Source organism: Chelon labrosus, assembly GCF_963514085.1.
Source record: "Chelon labrosus genome assembly, chromosome: 17".
Taxonomy (NCBI): Eukaryota; Metazoa; Chordata; class Actinopteri; order Mugiliformes; family Mugilidae; genus Chelon; species Chelon labrosus.
The window spans coordinates 16090028-16117791 of NC_140350.1; the positions used below are offsets into that span (position 1 = coordinate 16090028).

The 27764-nt window shown below is 41.3% G+C and overlaps 1 protein-coding gene across 1 annotated transcript; it reads right to left on the reverse strand.

Annotated features, from left to right (window-relative positions):
• Positions 1 to 1703: 1703 nt before the first annotated feature.
• Positions 1704 to 27753, reverse strand: slco2b1 (solute carrier organic anion transporter family, member 2B1). The gene is made up of 15 exons (XM_084564812.1): positions 27346 to 27753; positions 23683 to 23794; positions 22668 to 22805; positions 22034 to 22196; positions 21354 to 21575; positions 20013 to 20111; positions 16185 to 16315; positions 10114 to 10213; positions 9228 to 9392; positions 8953 to 9142; positions 8062 to 8200; positions 6151 to 6311; positions 4746 to 4810; positions 4507 to 4627; positions 1704 to 4392 (listed from the first exon to the last, which is right to left on the reverse strand). The coding sequence occupies exons 2-15, from the start codon at positions 23749 to 23751 to the stop codon at positions 4209 to 4211; spliced, it is 1947 nt and encodes a 648-aa protein (XP_084420938.1). The 5' UTR covers positions 23752 to 23794; positions 27346 to 27753; the 3' UTR covers positions 1704 to 4208.
• Between the last annotated feature and the right edge of the window lie 11 nt (positions 27754 to 27764).

Consider the following 27764-nt stretch of genomic DNA (forward strand, 5'->3'; position numbering starts at 1 on the left):
AAAATCTTTTATCTGAAACGGTGTGGAGACAGAGAGGGGGGACACACACCTGGAACCGCTGAAGCATGGGAAACAGGTAAAGTTAAAGAGTTTCAGATGTGAGCAGGTGTGAATACTGAGCACTGATTGGATGACAAGGAGCTTTTGGAAGGGAGGAAGAGGGTCACTGCTGGTGTAAAGCTCCAGAAGTCATAATATTTTGGTGAAAGCCAATTGAGAAAGTTTGATCTTCATGTTGTTCTCTACAATCTTAAGCAATGTTTCTTTCCTACTGTCTCCTCTGTCACTGACTATGGGAGGCCAGCAATTTGAACCTGTGACCAGCGTTACTCAATACACAGAGGTTCAAGAGGAAACTACTGGAAACAGCAGCTGACAGGAAACAGGCTGCAGTCTGAGTCGGGAGTCAGCTGACAGAGGAACTCACGTTTGTTCTCCAGAACATTTATTCATTCCCCGCATGTGAAATGTTTACTTGGTTATGAAACCTAGGAATCAAGGAATCTAGGAATTTTCCTGCAAGGATGTTTTATACGCCTTCCATCCATCCCGACCACCTCTGACCCTCAACTCTGGTTCATAAATGTGTTGTTTCTCCAGTTAACGGTGAAAAAAGTCAAGCTGGCAAACAGTTAACTGATCTATGGACACCATTTGTCAGACACAGGGTTGCTGCAGTCTGAACATGACTAGCTTAGCATAGCAAGGAAACAGGAAAACATCTTCCTAAATAATCCAAAATACATCCACCAACATCTGACAGCTTCAATGTTTTGTTTTTTTTAGCTATTTCCTTATAAAGCCGATGCTATTGTTAGCACTTAGCTCAGAGCAGTGCTAGCTGTTAGCATGGCTGCAGACCTGCATTCCTGTCATTCTAAGACAGATTATGTATTGAATGCAACTATTACTCAAGGCTGGAGGAATCTGTAAGGGTCAAAATATCCTGGGAGTGCAGGAGCCCCGCTATCTAAACCTGCAAGTGGTTTAAGTTACTGAAGACCAGCAGACAGAGTAAATGTTTATTGGGTGGTGTTTATGGAGCAGATGTACAGTTTTTGCTCAGCTGGTGATTCAGATTTGACTCTAAGACGTCTGCAGGAGTCAAATTCACTTCCTCTTCTGTTTCTGTTGCTGCAGCTGTCTCATGTCTTCATGATGAAACAGACCTTTAGACTAAAACGCTGCTTCCTGTTTGTGCGTTTTAGTCTAAAGGTCTATTTCATTACAGTTCACAGTTCACTTTTAAAGTATGACCATAGAATGATAAAGATGGACAGTCATTCTCTGAAATACATCACATTTCTCTGAAGCTGGGGTTGGGATCGTGCTTGCGATCAGTTGATCAATGTCAGATGTTTGGATGTGTTCACTGAAACATGACTGAACCTCTAAAATATTTGACACATGAATGTTTTCTGACGTTTGAGAGGAGGAGCAACTGACATGTTTGAGCAGGCAGAAGATATGTGCTGCAACTGTCGCAGTGTTGGCACAAAGTCCTGCCAACGACAAATTAACCCTGCTGCCTGAACTTGTCCGTTGATGTCGATCGTCACAGGAATGTTTTATCTAAACACTGAGATAGAGAGTGAGCTAGACGTTACACTGTTCCAGTTTTGGGATCTGTGTTTGGAGTCTACAAATATATGCTGCGTGTTTGATTTGACAGTCGACAGAACAGAGCATCCATGAGATCTCAATCAGTGGGATTAACTTTAATGAGGAGTAAAAAAGAAAACACCATAAAAAAACAGGAAGAACACATACACAAATAAACCTTGGTTAATGAGAAATGCCCTGTTTAGACCTCACATTAACATCTGGTCAATCCGATCGCAGCTTTAAACAACAAAGCTTTTAAAACTGAGTTCGCACCCGGTAAAATGTGTCTCCACAAGCGTCCGCAGCCAGCACTTGAGATCTGATCCATCCCTGATCCTAAATCCTCAAACATAGAACAATTGTTCTAGTTCTTCCATCAGGAATACAGAAGATCCTGTTTTTGTAATAACAGCTAATGGATTTAGACCTACCGCTGGATGAGAACCATGAACAGCTGTTTGTTGACTTGAGGAGCTGATTCATATTTTGGAAGAAGCTGTAAAGTCTCTCACATGGTTTTCGAGACAAAAACTCAGATTAGAACCGAACCCGTAAGCTTCTCGAGATCAGATCAAGATGGATTTTAATTCCAGGTCTGAATGGGGCCTCTGGTGCTGATGTAATAATAAATGTTTCACGTGTTATGTTACAGGTTTGCCAAAGACAGTAAAATGGAGATTCACAGGAAAATAACAGTTTTCACATATTAACATGAGAGGAATCTTCTGTATTCAGCTTTATTCAAATTCACAGACTGGCTCAGGGTTTCAGAGACTCACAGTTTTATATGAGGTGGAAAAAACAAAAACCACAGTCCAGCGAATAAAGATACTAATGTCATTACGCTTATTAGCCCCATAGCTTACTTGAGATCATATAGCAGTTCACCGTCACATTATTAGAACCCAGAAGTCACGAAAAAATGAAAAAAGTATATAAAATAAACTATAAAAACTTCACAACACAAAAAACAAATCACTTGTTACACATGTTAATGACTGGTGGTGGCACAGTTTGCATCCTGCAGCATTGAAACAGTCCAGAAATCAATAAACTCAATAAATGAATTCAGATCTATTAAAACACACTAGATACACTTTATCAGTATAAAAATAATATTGTCATCAGATGAATACGTGCAACATACGGCGAAGAAACACTCAACGGTCAAACTAATGAACTAATGTGAATGCTTGTGGGTTTTTCATATTGATGAATTGCTGACGACCTTCATGTTGTTAGAGTTAGAGTGACGTTTAACATTCAATCTAGAAAACAATTTGATTTGAATATATAATGTAGTGTCCCCAGACATGGATTATGACAGTGGATAATAATGGATATTAGTATAGAAGCGCCACCACCCCACCTGCAGAGGGAGAAGATCCCTCATACGAAAGAAACAAATGCCGTTTGCATTCGGTAGATTATGCATCTTTGTCTTATTTTTTCTGCACTTGAAGTCATCTGGTGTTTTTGTAGCTGCTGTGCATCTTTGTCTCTTTGTAGATCTCTGACTTTGACTCCAACCTTGTAGTCATTTCTTGTCTAAGTAGTTTTTTTCTGAGTTTTGAGTCTGTATTCTCAATTTTTCTTGTCTCTTTGTAGCTTTTTGCACCTTTGTCTCTTTGTTATCAGTTGTTGATGCCGTGTTGTTACTACCATTTACTTCTTTGAAATAATTTGATGTCTCTGTGCATCATGATTTGGGATGATAATTCATATTTTGGAACAAGCTAATCTGTGTCCGCGGTAATTTTGTGTCTTTTTCTAGCGCTTTGCATCTTCATCGCAATATAATCATTCTCTGTCTCTTTGAAGTTGTCTATTTTTCATGTCTCTTTGTCATCACTTTGTCTTTTTGTAGTTACCTTTGCCCCCTCGGGCAGTTTTCACTTTAACATTGTTTCTTTGAGTTGCATCTAGTGGAGATTTGAGAAACAGCAGCTTATTGAACATTAACACCAGACTTGAACAAAATCACGCTTTGTATTTGGAAACAGTGAACTGTGCAGAAGTTTCAGTCACTGAAATGGCTTTAAAATCTTCGAGAAGAGTCTACAGCAGCCCTCATCCACATTACAACTCCTTAGGAGTTAGCTAACACTGATAACACATCAGAACGTAAAGTCGTCCTTTGAACATTACCAGCTTCGGGTAAAATGCACTGACGGAGGTGGAGAGACATCATTCCTGTTTGGAGGGACGCAAAATCTGTGAATGCCTGTGTTTACATGTAGGACAAGGTTGGACGGCATTATTTTCCTCTCTGAGCGTATCTTGTCTTTGTTGCCTTGTTCAACAAAGCTTTAAATGTCAGGGGAACTTATTCATTAAAAGTTTGAAGATCAGTTTGGAACTGATCCACCCACTGAGAAAGAGTGGTTGATCTCACTGGAAATGTGAGCTAAGCATAAAGAGTAGCAAACAAAACAATATGAAAACGTGTTGTTGCCTCATTATACAGGCAGACTGGTCCTTTACATGAGAATCAGGAGAAGCACGTGTTGCTTCCTTTTATCTATAAGAAGCTTCTGACCTTCCTTCTTCTGGTTCAGCCTCCAAGCGCCCGTCTTTCCTTTCAGTCCTCTGGTCTTGTCTTCTCAGGTCTTAATGCCCTGAGCTTCTTTTTCTTTGCTGCTCTCCGCCATTTTCTTGTCGTCCACTAGCTCGTATCCGCCTCTGCTTTCCGGTTCCTCATGTACGGCCCTCCTCCGCAGGACGATGATGGTCAGCAAGAAGCAGAGCAGTCCTCCGCACACAAAGACCACCTGTAGACCCAGAAATCTGCAAACGCAAACACAGAGGAGGTCATGGAAACAAGTCTTTCTAGTCTCGGACATGACTGAAACGGTTCACAGAGGCATCAAGTTTAATAGATGTATTGGGTTGTGATGTTACCTCTGTCTGAAGTGGTCCAGGTTGTAGTAGTGACAGGAAGTCTGTTTGCCACACTTCCTGCCCCAGTAGAGGCAAGTTGTGTCGATGACGCTGCCGTACAGCACCGGGCCGGGCATGAATGCTGCAAAGACCCAAAGATTCAAAATTCAGCAAATATCGCAAACATGAAAATTAATCTGTAGACCTCCACCCAACAGGGGGCGCTGGTGGACACCAGAGATTATCATCTGCTGACTCACCGAGGACTCTGAACAGCATGTACTGGACTCCCACTGCAAAAGACTTGTCCTCAGTGGGCACCGTCCTACAGACAAGACACAAATGTCACATTCATTAGCCCAAGTTGATGATTTTGGATTCAATTTAAGATTAAGAAAATCCAGTTTTAGAAGCTGGGACCAGGAAATGTTCGACATTTGTATAAAGGTTCCTTCAGACAAAAAAAAAAACATCTCAGTAAATTCTCCATCTCTGTCTGCATTTGTGTAGATCAACTAATCAGCATTATTCAGGAGGGGCCAGCTATATATGATGCTTTGTAGCTCTTCCTAGCTTCCTAGCCATCCACCTAATAGTAGTTATTCCTTTTTCCTCTTTTGATTTGACGAATATAGACTACTGCCACCTGCTGGTGTGAAGAGTTATTTCTGCTCAGGTATGTAATCAGCTGGTTGATGGTTGTAATTTTTGTGGTGTATTCATCCGGTCTTTGTCGTTGTTTGATAGCGATGCTGGTATAGTTCGATATTTCTCAATATTGGTGCCTACATGAATAATAGTTTTCTAGGCAGAGGAAACGTCGCATGTCACATCATTGACGGTGGTTTGGCGTGTCAAGGTCTTTAGACAGATGTCCTTAACGATCAGTTAATCGACTTGTTGAAGCCAGTCCGTCAATTTCATGTTTGTTTTGGGAACGCTGGATTTAGGCTGCTGGCACTGACACGTTCAAGTTCATCTGAACAGCAGGAATGCTGATAACAGATGATAACGGCTTGTTGTGGTGGAATGTCATGGGAGAATCTCTATGAGACCACCAGTGAGACAAAAAACCTCCAAGGTTAAGGTTCCATGGTGAATTTCTTTATAAATCTGTAAATCAGACATGATTCATACAAAACTATGAGGTCCATGTGCATGACCCTGGTCTCTATGGACGTCTGATTAATCTGTGGTAATGTCTTCTAGATTAGTCAGCAGAAAACACCCTGACCCTGATATCATTCTGAACTCATTCAGCAACCCCTTGACTAGAACTGGACCAAGAGTTTACAAAGCACACATATTCTACAAAAGTGTGTGTTTATCATCTGCAACATCACCATTAGTCAACTACTTGACCACGAATGCGACTACTTGACCACAAAAGTGTGTGTTTATCATCTGCAACATCACCATTAGTCAACTACTTGACCACGAATGCGAGACCCAGGGAATGGATTCTGTCAGACAAGTCTCCAAGTGGTGTGTAGTTGATGGAGAATCATGTGGATGGTCTCAAAAGCACCACAAAAGGCAATAAAAACAATATCAGTTGCATTTGATTTCTATTGTTTCTACTCTGACAAAGCTAACAAGTTGTTGTGTTTCTGTAGATTCTGAACTTCTTTTATATCGGATGTGTGTACTTCCAGGTGTTCGTACCTGAGGATCATCATATATGACGGAGTTTGGGAGAAGGCGGCGATAAAGCTGGTGAGACCCAGCAGAACCATGAATGGCAGCAGGAGGTGGGAACAGCCACTGCCACAGGTCCCAGGACGTGCTAAGCCGAGGCCACTGACACATTGACACCCGGTGTAGTTCTACAAAGACACACAAGGCACATTAACATCACAAAATAATAAAGGCAGTAAAAACAGAATGTAATGACTGGCAAATAATTTAATTTAACAGTATTAAGACAAGATCAGATGTTGAGATGTTTTAGTTTCAGTGCATTGATTTCAATAATACAATCACGTGGTGGTTTTAACGCAGAGAAGATCACACACATTCACACAATCAACCAAATCTGTTCATTTCCTTTATCAAGTCTACTAGAAATAAAACTATTAGTGGATTAATCGATTAGTTGGTAAATTAAATTTGTATTTTGAGATAATTGAATATGAAATTGTGGTTCAGCTGGGTTCTCTTTGTCTACTTTTGGGACTAGATCCACTTATGTTTTGAGTAATTTTTATGCAGAAATGTAGAAATTCTAAAGGAAGCAAAAACTTTGGGTCGTCGAAATGATAAAGGAAACTTTTCAATATTGTCTGACATTTAACTGAACCCAGGAACGTCGACAGTCAGAATAACTGATGATGAGAAAGCATTTCCTAAAATCACAGCAATAACAGTACGAAGAAACAAACTGAGAGAGCAGAAGGATGTAAAGTGAAAACTTCCTGAATTCACTTTCAGCTCTGAGGTGTGTGAGCAGACATTCTCCTGAAGGTTCGATTACTTCATGTTGAATGTTTCCTGGAAACTTGTCTCGGGTTCCAGAGAACAGGCAGTGATAATGAAACCAAGATAAAAAAGACATGTTGACTTTCTGTCTTCTGGATCCAGTAAATCAGGCGGACGTAGACATCTGGACACTGAGTCAAAATCCACAATACTAATTCACTTTCACTTTCATGTCTGAACCCTTGACTATGTTGTCTGTGTCTAATTTCTGTTGAAAATCAAATAGAGACTTGGTTTCTCTTCACAAAAACAGCTGGGACGGTGTGGTGATAACCTTTACTAATCCTAATCATCCATTTGATCCACGTGGGGTAAACATTCATTCAACTTCTGTAACTGCTTGTCCTGTGAAGCGTTGCGGGGGGGGGGGGGGGGGGGGGGGGGGGCTGGAGCCTATCCCAGCTGGGGCTAAACATCAGATGAGGAATTTCCAGGAGAGATAGAAACATGGAGGTGGACAAACACAAGACATGGAGACATCTTGTTCATCTTCTTCTACTCTAGACATTCAGGACTGGACACTAACATGGAGGAGATACTACTACTACTACTTCTTCTTCTTCTTCTTCTTCTTCTTCTTCTTCTTCCAGTAGATGTAATGCTCCTCATTATTAATAATCTTCCAGAGTGATCAATGTTGCTGTCATTGATCAGGTTTGATATTTAGAGTCATATCTGGGTGTGGATTGATATAATGAACTTAACAAAGCCCTGACACACCTGGATTGATGTGATGTCCCGGTTTACGGAGGCTGATGCTGAAGCTGAGGTCAGCGTCTAATAGTGTCAGAGCTTCAGTGGAAACCGCTGAAGGCCCCAGATACAGAGCTCATGATGTCTCCCGTCTAAATAAAAGTCATTCATTCATGAACAGGGAGTGTTTGTGGGGGAGTTTAAGCTGGACAGCTGGACACAAAGATGCTTTCACTACAACACGAGATGTGAAGTCACCCCCTTCACCCGAGAGCCCCGAGCATTCACCGAGCACACGAGAGCACAGAGACACAGAGACCCTGAACGTAGCACGAATTTAAATTATAAACTCAACAAGAGTTTTATTATTTAAAGACGGTATTTAGTCAAAGAATTGTTTCTCACTGTGATTTTGCCGCTGGCGTCCATCTCCACTGAGGAACAACCAGCGTGACATGGAGACTTGAACTCGATGCCGTCTGAACCACAGACCGGGTTAAACGCCTCTTGAGGACATCGACAGTTAGGAATGCACGACTGTTCGCTGCCGAAAACAAACAGACACATTTATAAAGTTTAATATGCTTTAAAGGCCCTGATGTCAACACAAATACTAACAACATATAGTTTTATCACACATTGATTCAGTCATTGGAATATTTTCAAATCATTCATGATTCTTTTGTTCTATATGCCATCCATCCATTCATCCATCCATCCATCCATCCATCCATCCAGCCATCCATCCATCCATCCATCCATCCAACCAACCAACAGGCTAATGATGATATTTCAAACTTTTCTATTCCTCTGTAGGATTTTCAGTTTCTCATGAGGACACCTGAGGCATTCCCAGACCTGCAAATCCTACAAGTTCTCTTATGGGTGGGGTATCCTTAACCTCAACAGATGAACCAGTGAAACCAGCAGTTCTACTCTCCCTTTCCTCTTGCCTCTAAATAAAGTAATAAAAATAATCCAGACACAATATTGAAATCAGGTGTTCATACCATCTGTGATCTTCTTGCTTTGTTATTGGGTGCTAAAGTCCCTAGTGTCCCAAGACTAACTGGCCCAAGATGTAGTGACTAATAGTGAGCTGTGGATGCACCACCTGCATGAAGAGGCTTTGGGTCGGGTGCATTGTCTCCTGGGTTGTAGGCAAAGACAGGACATAGGTGTACCGACTCCTGACATTCCAGACTATGTTAGGTCTTTCAGGTAAAACTAACTCAGCAGTAGTGTAATTAGATGGAACTACAGCCTGTGTAGTTGGTGCATGTATTCTGATGATACCTTGAAGGAAAGACGCCGTCGACCGTCTGGGTGGGGCAGCCAAGGAACAGCATGGGCATGGCGGAGAACATGCAGAGCAGGATGGCGACAGTGCACAATTTACTGGCACCGCTGACTGAAAGATTAAACCTTCGCATCAAGGCTCCACCCAGGACGGTCCCCAGCACCGCCAGTGGGATCCCAACTCCACCTGAAAGAAGGAAGATGTCTTCAGTCACATCTGAGCCTGAAGTTTTCATTTAATCTGATTGGAAGAAGCTAAATAGGAGTCTGACCTATCATCATAGTGGAGAACGAGACCGTCTGGCTGAACTGTTTCTCAATGAACTTGGCCATGAAGGTGGCGAGGCCGGACAGCAGTGCCGCCAGGTTCACCTGCGCCAGGACCACCAGCAAGTAGATGGGACTCCGCAACGTCCGCAGAGCGATACGAGGAAAACCTGAAGACACATTTAAAGGGACAGTTCACCCAAAGTTAGCTTTTACTGTCAAGATAACCTTACAATCCTACACCTCTCAGGATGAATTGTGAAATGCTTTTCTGACTTTTCATCTGGCGCATGATCAAATGTGATCAGTTACTTTGATTAGAACTAATGGCCTTCCCATCAGCCACAGTTCTACTATGCGTCTTGATGTGGACACCATGACAGCTCCTCTAAAGTAAAGCCAAAGCATGTGGAGCTCCCCAGTATAGTATAGTGGGACTTGGGCTACCTAACTTTTAGGTAGTTAATATAATGCTGATGTATGTTTGTATGTTCAAGTTTTCATTTTCTTGATGTTTAGTTTAGGAGTGACATACTGATGTGTGAAAGGTGCTAAGTGAATGGTTGTGTTGTAAACTAACCCATATGAAAGATCTTTGTTGAAGTTAAACTTTAGTTTAGTGAGATGAATGTCAGTGAATGAATGTCATTAGTTAGCTAGCTATGTTAGCTCTGTGTGGTGTTAGCATTTACAAAGTCTGAATCCATGATGGAGCTGGCTTTAAATGATGTTAAGAACCGGTGGAGGCAGAGCAGGGAGCAGTGTTAACCTTCTAGAAACTGTCAAACTGAGGCTAGAACTGGATCCAGGTTCTGGATGAGCCGTCCAACCTTCAGTACCCTGATGTTAACTCGGCGGCGGATAGAAACAAAAGCGGATAAAGACTCATACTTTTGAGGAACTGAAGGAGGGTGAGTTCCTGGAGCGGGTTTGTCTGCTGCTGCTGCTGCTCCTTTGTGTCCGGTCTAGACTCAATGTCGTCTGCGCCGTCCTGCAAGAATACGGAAAGCAGAAACATCACATGTCGGACTGAAACCACTCAACCTGCAGTCGCTGTAGCTTTTAGGGAGTCTGTTGGAGGTTTAGATTCATGGCTCTGACATACACTTTAGATCAGGGGTGTCAAACTCATTTTAGTTCGGGGGCTACATACAGCCCCAATTTGATCTCGGGTGAGCCGGACCAGTAAGACAACAGCATAATAACCTATAAGTAACGACAACACCAGATTTTTTCCATTTGTTTTAGTCTAAAGAAGAACAAGTTGATTAGGAGAATGTTTACATTTAACAAACTATCCTTCAAAAATGTTTTTAATTTATTAAGAAAAATAAGTGGAATTTGGACACACTGCTGTTTAGTCCTGGGTCTCAATGTTGTGTTCTGTCCACTTCTCTGACTAAAACAGTGCACAAATCAGGGATAGCATTTGTTTTCTCACTTTGCAAATTCATGTTGCGGGCCAGATTAGGCCCTCTGGCGGGCCGTTTTTGGCCCGTGGGCCGTATGTTTGACACTTTTTAGATAAACAAGTCTGGTTCTGGGAAAAGAATGGAGCAAGGATTTATTTATGAAACAGCTGGACCAAAGCCTAGTTTGGTGATATGGATTATCAGGAATTTCTTGTTTATGACAGAGTTTATCAGTCAATCCATGTTATCAGCTTATTTTCTGTAGCTCACCTTAAAGCTGTAGAAATGTATTAAAGGTCAGACAGGGTGCATAAAATATTGAGACACATTCAGTTTTTAGGTCGGTATAAAAATTCATTAGTGTCCAGAATTCACCTTCTTTTATCCCTGTTTTTGGTTTCCATGTACATCTTTTAAAAATGTTATAGCAGCTAAGTGTTCAGCAGCTGCTCTCTAGATGGCTGTCTACTGCTGGGACATAGTGTTTTTATTACATATATATCTGTTTTACAGTTCGTAGCTGCAGCTGAAAAACCATCCGCAGAGGGGAACTCGAGATCCAGATGATAATTCTCTGAGTTTATGACACTCTTCACATTTGTCATGCTGTAATTTCATGCGTTATAATAAAAAAATATAGATTATAGCTGCTTCAGATATCTAAAATCAGATTACGATCTCTCACAGTCCTGCTCAGAGTTAGTGCTGAAATATCGGGGAGCTGTCGTAGTGGAAAAATACTCAGCAGCCTTGAATGATTTTGTTTAAAGATATTAAATACATCTGCTGGTGTGGGTTGACTGAGCGCAGAAAACTGTTGACATAGTTACAGAAACTCCAGATGTTTTTTTTTGTTAAAGGAAAAAGATATCAGTGCCAGAATGTTGCTCAACATCTGATATGAAACAGTCAAAGTCCACAGTTTTATTGAGCAAAGCCAAACCTCAGTTCAACTTTCAGTTTTAAAGATAAGAAACTCTCGTTACATGTTAGCTAATCTCTACTGAACCAACAAACAGAAGCAACATATTATATTTCTTTAAAAAGACACACTCATTCACTTAAACATTTTTGTTAAAGGAGGTTAAGTGCATCAAACTTTTGGATAAAAACAAAACAGATTCTGTAGGTAACAAGGGATCTGAAAAATTGTTCTGTAGGTAATAAGTTCTGTCAATATTACTGAAGGTCAGTTCATAACTCTCAGCTGATTCCAGAGGACAACCTTCTATCAAGCCACGCCTCTCTAGTTAATGTCAGAGGAACTGCAGCTCACACAAATATGAGCACACACCTTAAACTAAATCACCACCGCCATCTTGGTTGTCGAAGACTTTCATGAACCGTCGCTGCATGTTTATAATTTTCCCTACAACACTGATTAGAAGCAGCTAGCTGTGTAGTTGCATATGAATCTATGAAGGCTAGCAGCAGGTGGGACAACGATTCCAGGGCTCCACACCTGAACACTGCTCAGAAATGACGTAACCGGAACAAGCTGGCGGCTCACATCTCTAAGATAAGGATTCGCTTTGGGAAAGCTGCTTAAGTTCCCCCGGTGGTGACTTGTGACACTTGTGGTACTTATAACAACACAGTCTACATTTACCCATCTGTAAAAAATCTTATCAAAACAAGTCATACAAATGTGGATTAAACTCTTTTACCAAACAAGACTGCGAAAGTGTAAGTTTTATTCACAACTCTTGAATATCATCTGAAAGTCAGATTTGTAACTTACAACAATGACCCTTTTATAACCACTGGAAGACATTTCTCTAGTGTGCACTGCAGCTGCCAAACTAAACGATTTAAATCGAAGCAAAACAGCTGTCGAACTCCAGCACTGAATTACTGACAAAAACCACAAACTAGAATTCACAAATGTCTGACCATCCTTCGTGAGAGGGGAAAGCTATGAGTTAAAGTTGTTAATGAGCTTGAACTTTCTCTTAGCTTTTGGGGACTGAGCCAAAAACGATTCCCGTCAGAGGTACTTGAGTTGAAGAGACTATAAAAGGAAAAAATAGGAGTGTTTGTCCTGCATTATAATTAAAGATAGGATAAGATCTCAGATCTCGGGCTCATTTCTGAAGTTCAAACGTTGCCGCAAGAAAAAAAGATTATGTCGATCGTCACTGAAGGCCATAAATCTAAGGTGTGGGTATAAATTTCATCAGTGGGTATAATTAAGATAAGATGCAGAGTTAAAATTAAGTTATAAAGCAGCACCACAGAGTCTGCTGCAACACATTGAGTTCAGAGGAAGGTCTCCAAAAGTTTTTTGGAGACCTTCATTAGGAAAAACATTGTTCAGGAAAAATGTTTCTGCTCTGAGGAGCAATAAGCAATTGTTAAAGAAGTTTGAGCAAGAATACAAACGATCCTGTTTTTGTAAATCTGTCTGTTTTTGTACATCTGTTCAGACCTGGTATTAACATGCATCCTGAATGATCTGATTACAAGTGGCCAGCTTTGAAAACCTTCTCAACATATGTCCCCAGCCAGCACTTGAGATCTGATCTCAGTTTGTCTGTCTGTAAATAACCAGCGCCATCATGTGGTCAGTAGAATATTGTAACATCTGCTGTCTCTAATGGATCTCTACCTACTGCTGGATCAGAACCATGAACAGCTGTTGGTTGACTTAGGGAGATGATCCATATTTTGGAATAAGCTGTTAAGTCTCTCAATAAAACAAAGGAGTTAAACTCATCTTCAAGAGATCGGTCCTGTTAAGTAGGTGGCCTTTAATGTGACACAGGACTTATTGTGTGTTGATATTACCACAGGAATGAGGTCAAATGTGTCCCAGACCACACTTGAGACTAAACAGGGCCTTAGGGCCTGCATCTGATTTGCCTAATTTCAATCTACTAAACAACTTCCTTTTACCAACAACCTCCAACAGTTTTACCAACAATCTCCAACAGACAAAACACTCATACCAGTATTTAGATACACAGAGAGAAACAGGGAACTTGAGTCAAATAAGGCTGAACTTGGATTCAACATGTGGTTAAAAGCAGTGTTGGGAAGGATACTTTCAAAATGTATTCCGTTACAGAATACAGAATACATGCCCAAAAATGTAATTTGTAACGTATTCCGTTACATTTCTCAATCTGAGTAACGTATTCTGAATACTTGGATTACTTCCACATTGAATTGCATTTTCTAAGTGTAGGAATGCGGCCATCAAATCCTGCTTACTAAACAGGCCTATTCTGGTGTGTTCTTCTGTTCCAACTGGCTGAATGTGTTAGGCCCAAGTCTCCCTTAAAGTGCAAATTATATATTATAATTTGCTGTAGAGAAACAAGACTATAAGGGTATGTTTATGCAAAAGATGTTTTGCTTTGTTAAAAAAGTGAAGAATTTACCAATTTTCCCTTTTCAGTTTCTTTATTTACTCAGCTGTTAAATGTGGGAAAATAGACAAACAGGGCCTTAGGGCCCTGTTTGTCTATTGTTTTTGTACAGAATTTGTTATTACCTAATATATCTAACATAGGTGTTGCAACTTCAGGATGAGGCAAGCAGAGATTGCACTGCACAGTTATATTGCGTCCCTTCTCTTTCTTGAAGGTGAAATGATCTTTGAATTTCCAGGATGAAAACGCATTCTTGCCCTGTTGTGCCGGTTCCAGCTCTACCTCTGCTAGCTCCTCTTCCGACTCCATTGTGACTGATCACGCAGCTCATTTTTTCGTTTTCATATTGAGCGCGAGGAGTTGTCGTCATGGTACAGAGCCCCTCCCCTCGATATCGCGGTATCTCGCAGGATCCTCACCCTCTCCGCCATGTTGGCAGGATTCCAGCGGCAAAACATGATTGTTTACGTGTGTTGTTAACTCGGTAGTAGAGGAGGTTCTCGCAATTCCGCACTGTTTTACCATGCCTGGAACTCACTGCTGCGTTAAAAACTGCTCCAGTACCTCACACGATACATATGGAAAACATAGGAACAATGGAATACAGTTTTTTAGGTTACCGAAATGGACACAGCATCAGGGAGAGCAAGTCTCTGATCTGACGAGGAGACGCCGGATTGCTTGGTTGGCTGCAATAAGAAGAAAGGACCTTAGGATCTCACCCCCCAGTCGATGAGAGTGTGTTCTCTGCATTTTCACTCGAGTACGTTCTCTAAAAAATGTCTTTATGTTGTTTGTTAAAGCTACGAAGTGTAGGTTACCTAGCTGTTAATGTTGTTGCAAACCCTGCATCTGAAGTTTGCTGCCTAGCTAACTATCTAACAAACTGTTGCCTCTTCAAAAATGCTCAATGGCCAACCATTAATGTTAACTAAAAAGTAGTTGAGATTCTGCTCATGACATTATGCTACCTTGTTGGTAGCAAGGTAGCATAATGTTGTTGGACATTATGCTACCTTGTTGGTAGCATAATGTCATAATACATAATAATACAGTTTTCCTGCGCTGTCTCCCTGCGCTACAGTGTGAGAGCAAGTTATTTGGAAGTTTCACGAGACTGACTGTATACTGTCCTGCCAGGTACGGCGAATAAATCAACGAAAACAGTGGTTCGGTCTCTGTTGGTCTTAATAAACACAACGCACGGACACGACCGCACCTAACGCTGTTTTGCGGTAGGTGTAAGCTTGTCCCTGTAAGGTCCATTTTCTTTCGCCTTAACTTTCTCCATTGCTTTACTTTCTTACTTTTCTTGTATTCGTAGATCTGTCCCGCCGAAATAATAAACGCGCAAAAATTAAAGAGCTCTGGAATGTTTATTCGCGCCTCTGTTAAGTTCTGAAGGCGTTGCCCCTGGCAACCGATAGCGTCTCCTACCATCATGGCCGACCGGCTCAGACCCCGCCCAAATCAACCCAAATCGGCACGTGACTCCTCACTCTCAATAGGGGCTTCTGGGAAATGCATGGAGTTGACTTAATTTATTTAGAAAGTGAATAAACTCGTGAAACAGAAGTATCGTCATTGATTTCAACAATGTAACTGTATTCTAAATACCAACTATTTAAATTGTAACTGTAACGGAATACAGTTACTCATAATTTGTATTCTGAATACGTAACTCTGGTACATGTATTCCGTTACTCCCCAACACTGGTTAAAAGTAGCTGGATAGCTCAGAAGCTGCAAAGTCTCTTCCCTCACATCAGAATGAATCATAAAACAACTTTCTCTGTTCATCAGAGTGACTTTTCTTTTCATGACTTCTTAATTTGCGTTGTGAGTAAAGGAATAGTTTGGCACAGGAACAGAAAAACTCACTGCCAAACTGTCACTGTGCATAAAGATGTGAGTCATCATCTGAACTAATTATCTGCAGGAAGACCTGAAAGACGATGAGCTGTGATCAGATGACTTCCTGACTGTATCATTTCAGATGACTGAAGTGCATTTAAGATATTAACACTCATAAAGGACGCACTGACTCGGCCCAACAAGTCTGGACAGAAAAACACTGGCTATGGTGTCTTTTGACTTTAACTGGAATGTAAGTTATACCTACTCAAAGCTCCCAATAAGCTTCATATGAGAGACACTGCTTCCACTCGTGACTTACCTCTTTGGGCATGTGTGACGGGAAGAAGAGGTAAGGCAGCGCAGTGAGAAAGAGGAGGCAGGAGGCCACCAAAAAGCCGAGCCACCAGGCGCCCACCCAGCGCAGGTCTTTGGAGTCCAACTTGATCTCGTCTAGAAACCAAAGGCAGAATAAGACATGAAGAACATCACACTGCACACGGAGAATCAAAAATATATTTTCTTTTTTCCATTTTAACTACCAGTCAAATCAATTAATGGAATATTATCTGAGTTTTTTGACATACGTCAGCAGCTTTGACTCCTAACTGCATCTGAATGCCGCCTAAAAAATACAAACTGATACTACAGACAAAGAGGCAAAAAATTTAATTAAAATACAATCTCTAGCCGTTACTTCCAGGGTATTCTCTAAAGAAAAACATGACTAGTCAGATTTCCATATCACCACCTCGAAGGTTAAAGTTTGATTCTCTTTAGACACAAGCCAAATCTGTGGTTGAAGTAACCGACTGAAGTTTTATGGCGCCATAACAACATCGTGCTTTTCATAGTTTTAAAGCAGGGTTGAAGATTATCATCGTCATCAGAACCAGCGCTGAATGGAATGCATGAGATAACAACTGAGACTGATATCTGTCTCCTACAGAAGATACAGTAAGGTATGTGGTAGACAGGTAGTTCAGCATCTCGAAGCCTCTGTCTCTTCATTCATTAAGATTGACAATTCAACTACCAATACCAATGTTGAGATCTGATGTTAAGACCATCTGCTTTTGGGATGTTTGGGCTGGTTGTCCTACAGCAGAATAAATTTGAGCCAATCAATAATGTCAGTGATCAGTGACATCAGTGATGTTTTTCTGAGACGGAGAATAACCTGATGCATCTAAAATATCTAAAAATATCTATAAAGGCTCTCAGTCCTTGAGGTGAAGGTATATCAAGGGGAACTGCAGTTGTTGTGTTTCTTGAAGACATTTTCATCCAAATGTTCAGATCTAAATGACAGGTGAGTATCAGGTTAATAACAGACTCTAGTCATGTGACCTTCAGGTGGACTCCACCCAGAGATGTTCCTGATAAAAACCTAAACTCTCCACCAGTCATTTAGAGCTGAGCACTAGGAAGAAACGTCTTCTAGAAACACAACAAGTCCAGATGACTTCGTTTCAACTCCCTAAATTATTGTCACCTATTTGGGTTCCCTAAGATTCTGTGAACTATTGCTACTATTGTTATCTGGGACAAAAAAGCCCCTGGTAAGGCTTCCCATGACAAACTGGTTGCAGACCCTAGTCATGTGAGTTTCAGGTGAACAAAATTTAAGAAGTTACCTTGATGAAACTTCTTCAAAAACCCAACAAGTCTTGTCGTCTTTGTTTTTGGAAACATCTATAATATTTCTCCACTGGAGAAATATCATGACCTGAGTCTACAGCCTCACAAGACAGCAAACTCAGTTCATCCATTACTCAACTCCAGAGTATCTGAACTAGGATCTAATATATTCTCCACCAGCAGAAACATCCTCCATGTTTGCTGCTGGAACCTCTGCAGGATTTTCTGGTGGCATCTATTGCGAAAATGAGACATGTTTGTGCACATCTGTTGTTTTCCGTTATACGTCAGCCTGAAATTCACCCTTCCACCTGGCAGTTATTGATAGTCTGACGTGATTCCAGCAAGGCAGGCCCAAATCCCTGTGAGAACTTGGCATGCAAGGGCCTAATTAAGGAGTGAATTAACTGCAGCCCAACCACAACATGGCACTCTGACAAAAACAAAACAACTACACCTTAACACGCAAAATACATACCTACTGTCTCTGTCCCATATCGGCATCAGTTTATTATAGTTGCTATATTTAAAGGCCAAAAACTGCAGTTCTTCTAATCTCCACTGGAGATCTCCATAGACCCCACAGACTTTCTGCTTCATGCGTTTGATCGGATTCTCTTTGTCTACTTTCAGGACTTGTGCGAAAATCTGCTGAAGTTTTGAGTCATTTTTATAAAGAAATCTCTGAATGACGCATAAACGTTTAAATGGTGCTGTATGAGCGGAAATTCCAGAATTCCAGAATGACTTCACTCCCGTCTCTTAAGCCCTTTTAAAATAACTCAGATTGTTTTATTCCAAAATACTTTAATGGCTTTAGTCTCTAGTTTTGCCATAATTCATTCCAGCCAGAAGTGTTCAGATCCTCTCACAGTGATCGTTTTCCCAGAAACACCACTAATTACCTGACACTAGTTCACACCACTTTTTTTAACGTGACCTCTAAGCATCCCTCCTGCTTCCATTGGTCTGACCTTATAGAAGAAGTTTGGATCATCCGCTAACCCCAAACCAATAAATCATCCAAGATGTCTGACACCATTTCTGAATGAATTCCACTCTGTGTCTGATCCAAGCAATGCTTCCAAATGAATCACAGCTGGAGAAGAAGTGACGCTTTAAGAATTCCACTAAAAGATCAGCATTTATTTTCACTGTCAGTAAAACGTTTTTCAGCTTTTAAGCTAACGTGGATGAGAGATTTTTGTCATGAAAAAAGTAAAGTCTACAATCAAAATCTCCAGATGAGCTGCAAAAATGAAGCTCTGAACTAAAACTTGGATTTTTATCCAGATCAAGGAAATAACGTCAGCAATAATGAAGTGATTGTAAAGACTGCTGCTCATTATTCTTTGGTGTTTGGTGGTGTGAACATTTGATCTCAGATTTGAGCTACAGCCAATAAAAGTAGCTGAGCAGTTAAATGTGGGTTTGTGGCCATGGTTAGAAAATAAAGACATAAACACACGTGTCCTCATGTGTCCTCTGTCATTAAAGTCAAATAAAGTCACAGTTTCCTCTTCTTTTTTTACTTTTCTTCCTCTTCCCCTTCTTTTCTTCTTCTAATTTTTCATCCAGTCACTTTTCAGTATATTTTTCTCTCGTCAGGTTTCCTAAACGCTTTCCTGGACTAAATATCTGTTTGTCAGCATCTGAGATGGTGCAGATACAAACTCTTAGACTCCTTTTCTGTAAATGCTTCATAAGGAATGCACGGAGGGTGAAACCTGAACAACGTGTCTGATTAGCGCTGTTTCTTTAAGAGAACAGGTCTGTGGCACATAGCAGATCATTGATAAAACCTCACATGGATCTCAGGACCTTCCTAATCATATACCGTCCTAAATGTTAAATTCACTAAAAATCTGTTGTCTAATATATCTGAAGGTTCTCAGTCATTCAGGTCACGGTGTAAATTAAAGAACAAGCTGAAACACAGTCGTCTGGACTTGTTGGTTTCTATAAGACGTTTCCTCCAAATTTTCAGCTCTAAATGACTGGTGGGGGTTTAGGTTTTTATCAGCATCTGTAGGTGGAGTCCACCTGAAGGTCACATGACTAGAGTCTGTTAATTACCTGACACTGGTTCGCTAATGACCCATTAGTTCATGGCACCAATTATCAGCCTTTCCAACACAACCTGATATTTGACATAGATGTCTTTCTTCCATCTATTTTCTATAATATGTGGACTTTGTCCTCAGTGGAGACCTGAATCCTGACCCGAAAAGCTGGTTCTCCTGCGGTTTTAGTTTCATTCTTCACTGTCTAAACTACATTGTTCCGCTTTTGCGTTCTTCATCTAAGAACTTAACACCAGCTCTAAATGCTGTATTCACTTTAGTGCATCTAAACGTTGTCTCTTTGACTTCATGTCAGTTTGTTTTCTGCAGGAAATGACCCACATTAATCAGCGTTTCACCGGTTTTGCTCTCCAGGATACAGGAAGTCCTCCTGTTTCCTTTTAAAATATTTCTGTAATCTTCAGCACGGCACAGCGTCTCCTCACCTTCAGACAGCTTGTCGAAGTCAACGTAGAAGCGCATCATGAAAGAGCCGGTGATGAAGCCGAAAGCAGGGCCGATGGAGGTCACGGCGAGGAGGATACCTGGAAGACACGACCAAGAAAAATCTTCAGAACACGACGCCTGGTCTGCTTAACCTTTCACCTGCCTGGTTTTACATATGTCGGTTTAAATCTCAATAACTTCCAATTCAACTGTTTGCATGAAAATGTAAGACGTTTAACAACGTTTTGCAGTGAATCAAATAAAATATAAAAGGCTGTTTAAACATTTCCTGGTTGCTTTGAGTTGATCTCAAGAGCTACGTTAATCACAAAACAACAGCAGCACTAATAAACTTTTAATGTGACCTATATACAGTTTAATAATTCTCCATTTGTTTGATTCAGACTTCAGAATAATGGATGTAAACTTGGGTGTGACCACAATAAAAGGAGGTGTGGGCGGGCGTCTTTATCTCAGGTGATCACGTTAAGCCTCACATGTGTTCCAGGAAGTTAATAATTGGGTCATTTATGTAAGACATTACATTCATTCACATCAACATAAAGGAAAAACATTTACCACGTTTCAGCTGATCGACCTTACCAAAGCCTGTTAATTGTGAAGGAAGTATTTCAGAGGGGGGTGAAAGAACTAGAAGAACGGGTTTATGCTGTTTCAGAAAAGCTATGTGAAAGGCAGTTAGAATTAGCTTGGTACTGTCTTGGATCAAACAAACTGACTGATCTGCTTTATCTAAGCTGTATTTTGACTCAAGAGATTGATTAGTCTGATTTAATGAGTTAAGTTATGTTAGCTGAAGTGTTCAGCAATGGTAAAAGTAGATGCTTAGTTCATACTTAATGTACGTTACTTATGTCATAATCATAAGGAAATCATTGAGATTTACAGCTGCTTGTTAGCTTGCAAGCAAACAGATGCTTAGCAGCAGTGTTCTCAAGACTTTGAATGCCAAGCATTGCTTTATGTTCTTAGTTGCATAGCATAGCATTAGCTCACTGTGTTAGCATACTAACATTTATTAATTAACATTAAATTGGATATCATCAAAATAATTCAGATTCAGATCCGAAAATACAGCAGAAATAAAAATGTTGCCTTGATGAAAATAAAAATGTTGCCTTGATGAATCAGGATGCAGATGAAATTTTGATATTTAATGGAGCTGAGCCTTTGTTAATTCACCTTTGCTTTCTCTGCTGGAACAGGTCAAAATATCCATGATAAAAAATATCTTTTAATATCTTCATATCTTTTGCACTGAAGCTAGCAACCTGTGAGGACACCCGCTGAATGGATAAAACATGGCTCCTATCTCCTACCGAGGTAAAGTGGAGAGTTCTTCTTGCTGGCGTAGTCGTCGATGTAGGAGATGCCGAAGGGCTGAATGGGGACGGCGCCGATGCCCAGCAGCAGTTGACCCAGAAGCAGAAGAGGATACACCACCTTCTGGGCGGGGGTCTCTTGCTCCTGGCAGGTCTGATTGGAGGACGGGGAGATGATGGAACTCGTTCCGCAGAGGCCAGAGTTGTTGTCACTGGAGGCTGTTGGAAAACAAGAAGTTCCTCTGGATAAAACACAGACCTGAATCTATAGGACAGTTTTTATTGCTGGGGGTTTAGTGCTGCTTGGTCAACATAGGGGCCACATTGTTCTGGGACCCACAACCTTTTGAAGGTTTTAGGGTAAGGGATCAAATTTTGAGACTCTGGCCAATAATGTTTTTTTGCTGAAGACTATGACGCGGCACTATCGGCGTCATTCTGTGGACGCGAATTTGAGAAAAAATGTCCAGACATGAGATTTGTCATCAAAACAAGAGTGGTTTTGAGTGGTCTCAGTAGGTAGAGTGGGTCATCGCTGAACCAGGGTTAGGACTGGTGTGTGAATGGGTAGATGTGTCATCCCGACTACAAAGCGCTTTGGGCTAGGGAATGAAGTATATCAAATGAAGGTCCTCACAAAGATAGAAACAGGAGTTTGTGTGTGTGTTAGGTCTCACAGCTCATGCGGTCCGTGTAGTCGTACTTTCCACTCAAGAAGTGTGGCATCGCCATCAGCAGCGAGGCCAGGCACGCCAGCAGAGCTCCGCCTCCAATGTAGCGTGGCCGGTGGACTCGACTGCCGAAGAAACTCACAAAGACGATGAGGATGGTGTTCCCCACCTGGACACAAAAAATGCAGATCCTGAATAACTCCAACAACTCTTTTAGCTGTCCTCATTCTGACAACTAAAAGAACCACACTGAGGAATCTTTATTAGCATCTTGTTGGATTACTGGATCAGTATCATTAATGGAAACACGGACGTTTTTTTTTTCTTCTTCATCCTGCAGCATGTATTTGAACGCACCTGTTTCCCCCTGAGAGAATGACTGAAAGACAGAAAGACTGTGAAGGGAACAGTCAGTCCGACAACTGTGCGTTTGCTTGATAGCTTTTGGTTGGTTGGTTCTCGTTATTAAACGTATTATCTGAGTTTTCATCCGAGTTTCCAGATAAATAATCTGGTGTTTTCCTTTGAGACGAGTTCTGGACATCGCCCACACAAGCAGGAGCCAAAGACGATCTCCGATGTTGTTTTTTCTCCCTGTGGAGCCATGAAGTCATCCAACTCATGGATGAACTAAACTGACCTCGTTAAATGCAGCCAGGAGGCCCGATTTCTGGCTGGAGAGGCCGTAGCGCCGCTCGATGGTGGAGATGGAGCTCTTCATGTAGCCCGACACCAACAGCTGAGCCAGCTGCAGCAAACTGTGGCAAAACACGAAGAACTGAGAAGAGAGGGAGGCGAAGGAAGGTTAGCAAAGGAGGAAGACCAGAAGACTGGATTGACATCTGTCAGGAAAACATAGAATTTCAGAACAATTCCACCATAAACTTCAGGAAGCGAACTTTCTCCACAGCTAAGATTCCAGCTGTAATCACTGCTTCCTCCCAGGAGAAAATCTGCTGCTTGGACCCAGACTAGTAGGGGGCCGACAAGGGTTGATAAACTTTAAAGCAGAGGCAATGTGAAATACTGCTAGTCTAGCTTTAACTATGGAGGAGAGACATTTGAATAAAATAACTTCCACCTTTCTTTCTTTGACGTTAGCATTAGCTAATTTTGTTAACACAGTAGTGTGTCCAGCTCTTCCAGTTGACATGTTAGCTTAGCTAGGAGACAGAAAGAACCTGAATAAGCTACTGATGACTGAAATACACATGGCGTCTGACATTTCTAGAGCTTTACCAGTTGTTTTATGCAACACTAGAGTAACAGTGAGCTTATTTGGACTTTTAGCTGTAATGTTCGTGAACTATTAACTGGTAATTTTTGCCAAGGGCCCCAAAAACACTCTAGGATCACCTGTGTTCAAACCAGAAAGATGTTCAGATTTGATTCCAGGTTTAATTACACAGAAATATGACCACAGAACATTTATATTATTTTGTTAGCAAACACAGACTAACTAAAGTAGCCTAAAAATGGCTTAAACACAAAAGGTCACCTAGACACATTCAGGCACAAAATTAATCTAATCAGTTTTCTAATAAAGCTAGCAGGTTAGCTAGAGTCTCTCCTAATATTTTAACGCCTCCTATAAGCTGGACTGAAGTTAAAAACCAGACTAAAGCACATTTAGATGTAGGTGTTTGATGATCAACCTTGATGTTGTTGAAGAGGCTCCGGGGCCGGGCAGGCATTCTTGGACCCAAGGGGTTGTCAGCCACCATGATTTGATTTTCACCACCCGGAGACTAAGGAGCAGAACGAAGGCTGCAAAACACAAAATCACAGAGAAAATCTGTTACTGCTGTGCAGAGGAAAACCAGACTCCCCAATGAGCAGCTTTGACTTAAGCAATCCTTTATTGATGTGAAAACATCACCAAAACACGTTTCACAATCATGTTGAAGTCATTCAGTGAAAACGCAGCTTTTCTAGAACAGCATTATAAGGGAGTATATGTTTGGACAAGGACAGGGAGATAAAGCTGAGTTCTGGATGAAAGCCAGATGGGAAAACATGTGTTAAGAGTCAAAATAAGTCTGCAGGAAACTCACCATTATTTAAACACAACTAAAACTATTCCTTTTGGGTTCATTTCAAATAAAAAATAATAATTTAACACCCACGGGATTGTTTCTGTGTCCATAAAAAACACTATGTCCAAATGTAGCACAAAGTTCAACACTGTTTCAGGAAAATTTGCAAAAGAAAATACAGGTAACCAGTAGACAGACCAACTTCCCAGGAAAGTTACTCTGGAGTCTCTCTGTCGGGAACTGATTCTGCTCCAGGAAAGATCTGTCGGGCCAATCAGATCACTTGGGGGCGTGGCTTAATGTGGTGAGCAATACTCATACTGAGAGACATGGAGAATTAGTTTACAAGTAAATGTCTCTGATAGTTGGAGGACTATCCAGTTGATGCAGACAACTGATGGAGACAGAGAAATACCAGAGATGGTATAGATACGACAGGCCGAGCTAGGAGAACCCTGCTAGCCTGCCAGACTAAGAGTCTGCTGCTTTAAAGACTGACCTCGCTAGTATGCTAGTTTAAAGGTAGGAAGTAGAAAGCTATAAGTAGGCTGAGAAAATTCATCCTCTGAGAATCAGGAATATCTGCACCAAAGGTCATGCCAATCCATCCAATGTGGATTGTGCAAGTGTGCCAAAACTCAGATAATCGATAATTTAGTGTCTTGTTCTTTTCTTGTTCTTGTTCTTTTTTTATCTGACAGTTTTTTCTGCGATTGGACCAAAACTTTCTGTTTCAAAGATACCATCAGAGAGAGATCCCTAGAGGACAAAGGAGGAAGCAGCTTATCAGAGGAATGTCAACAGAACAAAAGGCGGCAGCTTCCGCCAGTCTGGCTGTTTAATCTGAGCTCAAAGGACATAAACCGACTGATGCCTGTGATGCTTAAAGCCACCAAAGCTACTTTGTTTACTATCGTGTGTGGTCACCAACAAACATCATCACAACACTAAGCCGACAAACATTATTAGAGTAACTACACCCTGCTTATGCTGCCACCTAGTGGACACAGTGTGTTCATGGCGCCAGATGCCGTATAATTGATGGGAGGAAGTTTCCGTCAACTATTGATTGAAGGCTGCACTTCCTGTTCATGTCGACGTCTCCTGGAACAGAAAATCTGTACCTTCAGTTTGCAACATTTTATCAGCCGTAGCAGGCTAGCGGGGTTAGCCTTTAATGCTGCAGGCTTTTAGCTTAGCATACTAGTAAGGTTAAACTTTAAATCTACAGACTCTTAGCCTAGCACACTAGCAGGGTCAGTGTTTAAAGCTGCAGATTTCCGGCCTGGCACCCTGGCAGGGTTAGCCTAGCTTAGCCTGTCGTATCCAGTTCTCATCAGAATCAGTGTCTGGTAATTCATCCATCTGGATTCCATTATGATTAAGACAATTTAACTCCAGGTGTGAATCCTGTTTAATTTCAGATAAGTATCAGGACGTTAACTGATAACTGTCAGTAAATCGACCATTCATTCATTCATCTTCTGTAACCGCTAGTCCTGTCAAGGGTTGCGCGGCGGGGGGGGGGGGGGGGGGGGGGACCACTGTGCCGCCCATAAATGGACCAGTCAATTAGAGATGGAAACTTGGAGGAAACTCTGAAAACACAACAAATCCAGATGTCTTCTCTGTTTTTGCTTCAACCATGACATGAACAACTGAGAACTTTCACAGACATAACTTGGATACAGCCTGACAGTTTGTATGATAGTTGTTTTTAAGGCATGCCATTAAGGCAGTTGTGGTGCCTCCTAATGTGGCCTCTACCGCCACCATCGAGCCACAAGCGTGGTAGAAACTACAGCAGGTTGTATTTTGTGTCAAACATCATATCCTAATTCCAGAAGCCTGGATCAGCCTTGAATCTGCTCACCAGAGTGAGTTTCTGCTGCAGAGAAACTGGTTTCTGAAAGCTGGTCAACAGTTTACGGTGACAGAAATGTCAGATTAACCATTTCAAAACGGTTGCTTTGAGTGTGGAAACATCACAGACAGCATGCAGCGGTCAGTAACCACAGCGAGGCTTCCATCTAAAGGTTAAGACTGGAACATTAGCCTCTGACAAAGTATAGGATTTAAGGGAGAGACCGTCGAGGCAGTTGAGACAGTTGAGGACCATTCATGTCTCTAGAGGACACTGTTTTCTCCTTCATGCTAGGAAAATGAGTAACAAGACCAGGGTATGACTGTGGAGGTTCAAGTCATGGTGTAAATTAAATAACAAGCTGAAACAAAAAACAATGGGACTTATTGTGTTTCCAGAAGACGTTTCCTCCAAGTGTTCAGCTCTAAATGACTGGTATGGAGTTTAGGTTTTTATCAGGAGTCTGTTAATGTCCAGATCCTCACTTGGACCTGGAGGAATCTGTCCTGATCCTAAAGGATAAAACATCATCCAGTTATCTTTGTTTCAGCTTTTTCAGCAAACCAGACCTGATTTTAAATTAGCTTTGTCACAGTCAGACAGTTCATATGATAGCTGTTGTTAAGCCATGCTATTTAGCCAACTATGCTTTCACCCAACGTTACCTTTAGTGCCAACATCGAGGCACGAATGTGGTAGAAATTACAGTTATAAGTTATAATTTCTGTTAAACATCGTATCCTAAGTCTAGAAACCTCTTGAATCTGCTCTGCTAACTTATGTGCACGAGGTACAACCAGGGATCCCAGAATGCACTGCAATTGCAACCATCCTCCAGAAAGCCTTCATAATCAAACTTGTCAAGTCCATAGTTTGCGTACTTGGATGACTAAGGTACTCTCCTTCAGAGACAGCCATGCTGATTCACTTGGCTGCAATCTAGATCCTCACCGATCTTCATAACTAGATGTCAGTGCATCCAAGACACTGACTCCTTTAAAGTGCTCTTGAGTTTGAGCACATTTCGAATGTTGTCAATCACAAAAAAATCACAAAGTATAGCTGAATCCAGGTCAGCAGAACTTGAAGTGTGCAATATGAAAGCTTCTGCAGTTTCATTTTTATTCACCTCAGTGTTTAGAGAAGCATCACTCTCTGCAAACCAGAGCCATTCACTATGACTTAGGGACTTTTAGTTTTGTCTGCATTCAGTTTCAAGTTGTTCTACTCGTCCACAATGGTGCAGAACATAAAGAATATAGTAACATAAAGAAAAAGTAACCTTCACGTCTGACAGACTAAAGAAGATAATCTTCCTCATTATATAAGAAGTGTTTTCACAGAGCAGCTGTAACTAAGGAACAAAAATGGCCTGAAACGTCCCAGAGAGAAGACAGAAACTATTCTTTCAGACTCACTGTGGCAGCAGCAGCAGGAGCTCGGGTTTCTTTCTCCGCTTCCTCGTTCCAACTATAACTGCAGCTCTGGTTCTCTGCTGTGGTATTTCAGCAGAGCACGCAACTTTTAGAGCAGGAAAACCTCCCGTAAAATAAAAAGAAGAAAAAAAGGCTTGGAGGGAGGGACGGAGGGAGAGAGGGAGGGACGGTGGAATCTAAACCCTGGGTGTTAAAGTAGTGTACAAATGAAGGAGGAAGAAGAGAGGGAGCTGTATTATCTTACAAACAACAAAAACAGTACATAGATTTAAGAGAAGCTACTGACAAATCTGTTTCAGGATTGTTCCTCAGTCTTTCATTTTTAACCCTGGAGTCTTTGGTTTCTCTCTGAGTTGATGTCTCCTGTCAGAAAAGTGAATAAAACTACAACAATAACTATT

Bases quoted from the DNA above. Each gene is read 5' to 3' on its own strand.
- slco2b1 (XM_084564812.1), bottom strand. From the start codon at position 23,751: ATGGTGGCTGACAACCCCTTGGGTCCAAGAATGCCTGCCCGGCCCCGG. The intron at 22,806-23,682 runs GTTGATCATCAA...CTCTCTTCTCAG, and splicing joins GCCTCTTCAACAACATCAAG to TTCTTCGTGTTTTGCCACAG. The intron at 4,628-4,745 runs GTGAGTCAGCAG...GGGTCTTTGCAG, and splicing joins CATGCTGTTCAGAGTCCTCG to CATTCATGCCCGGCCCGGTG.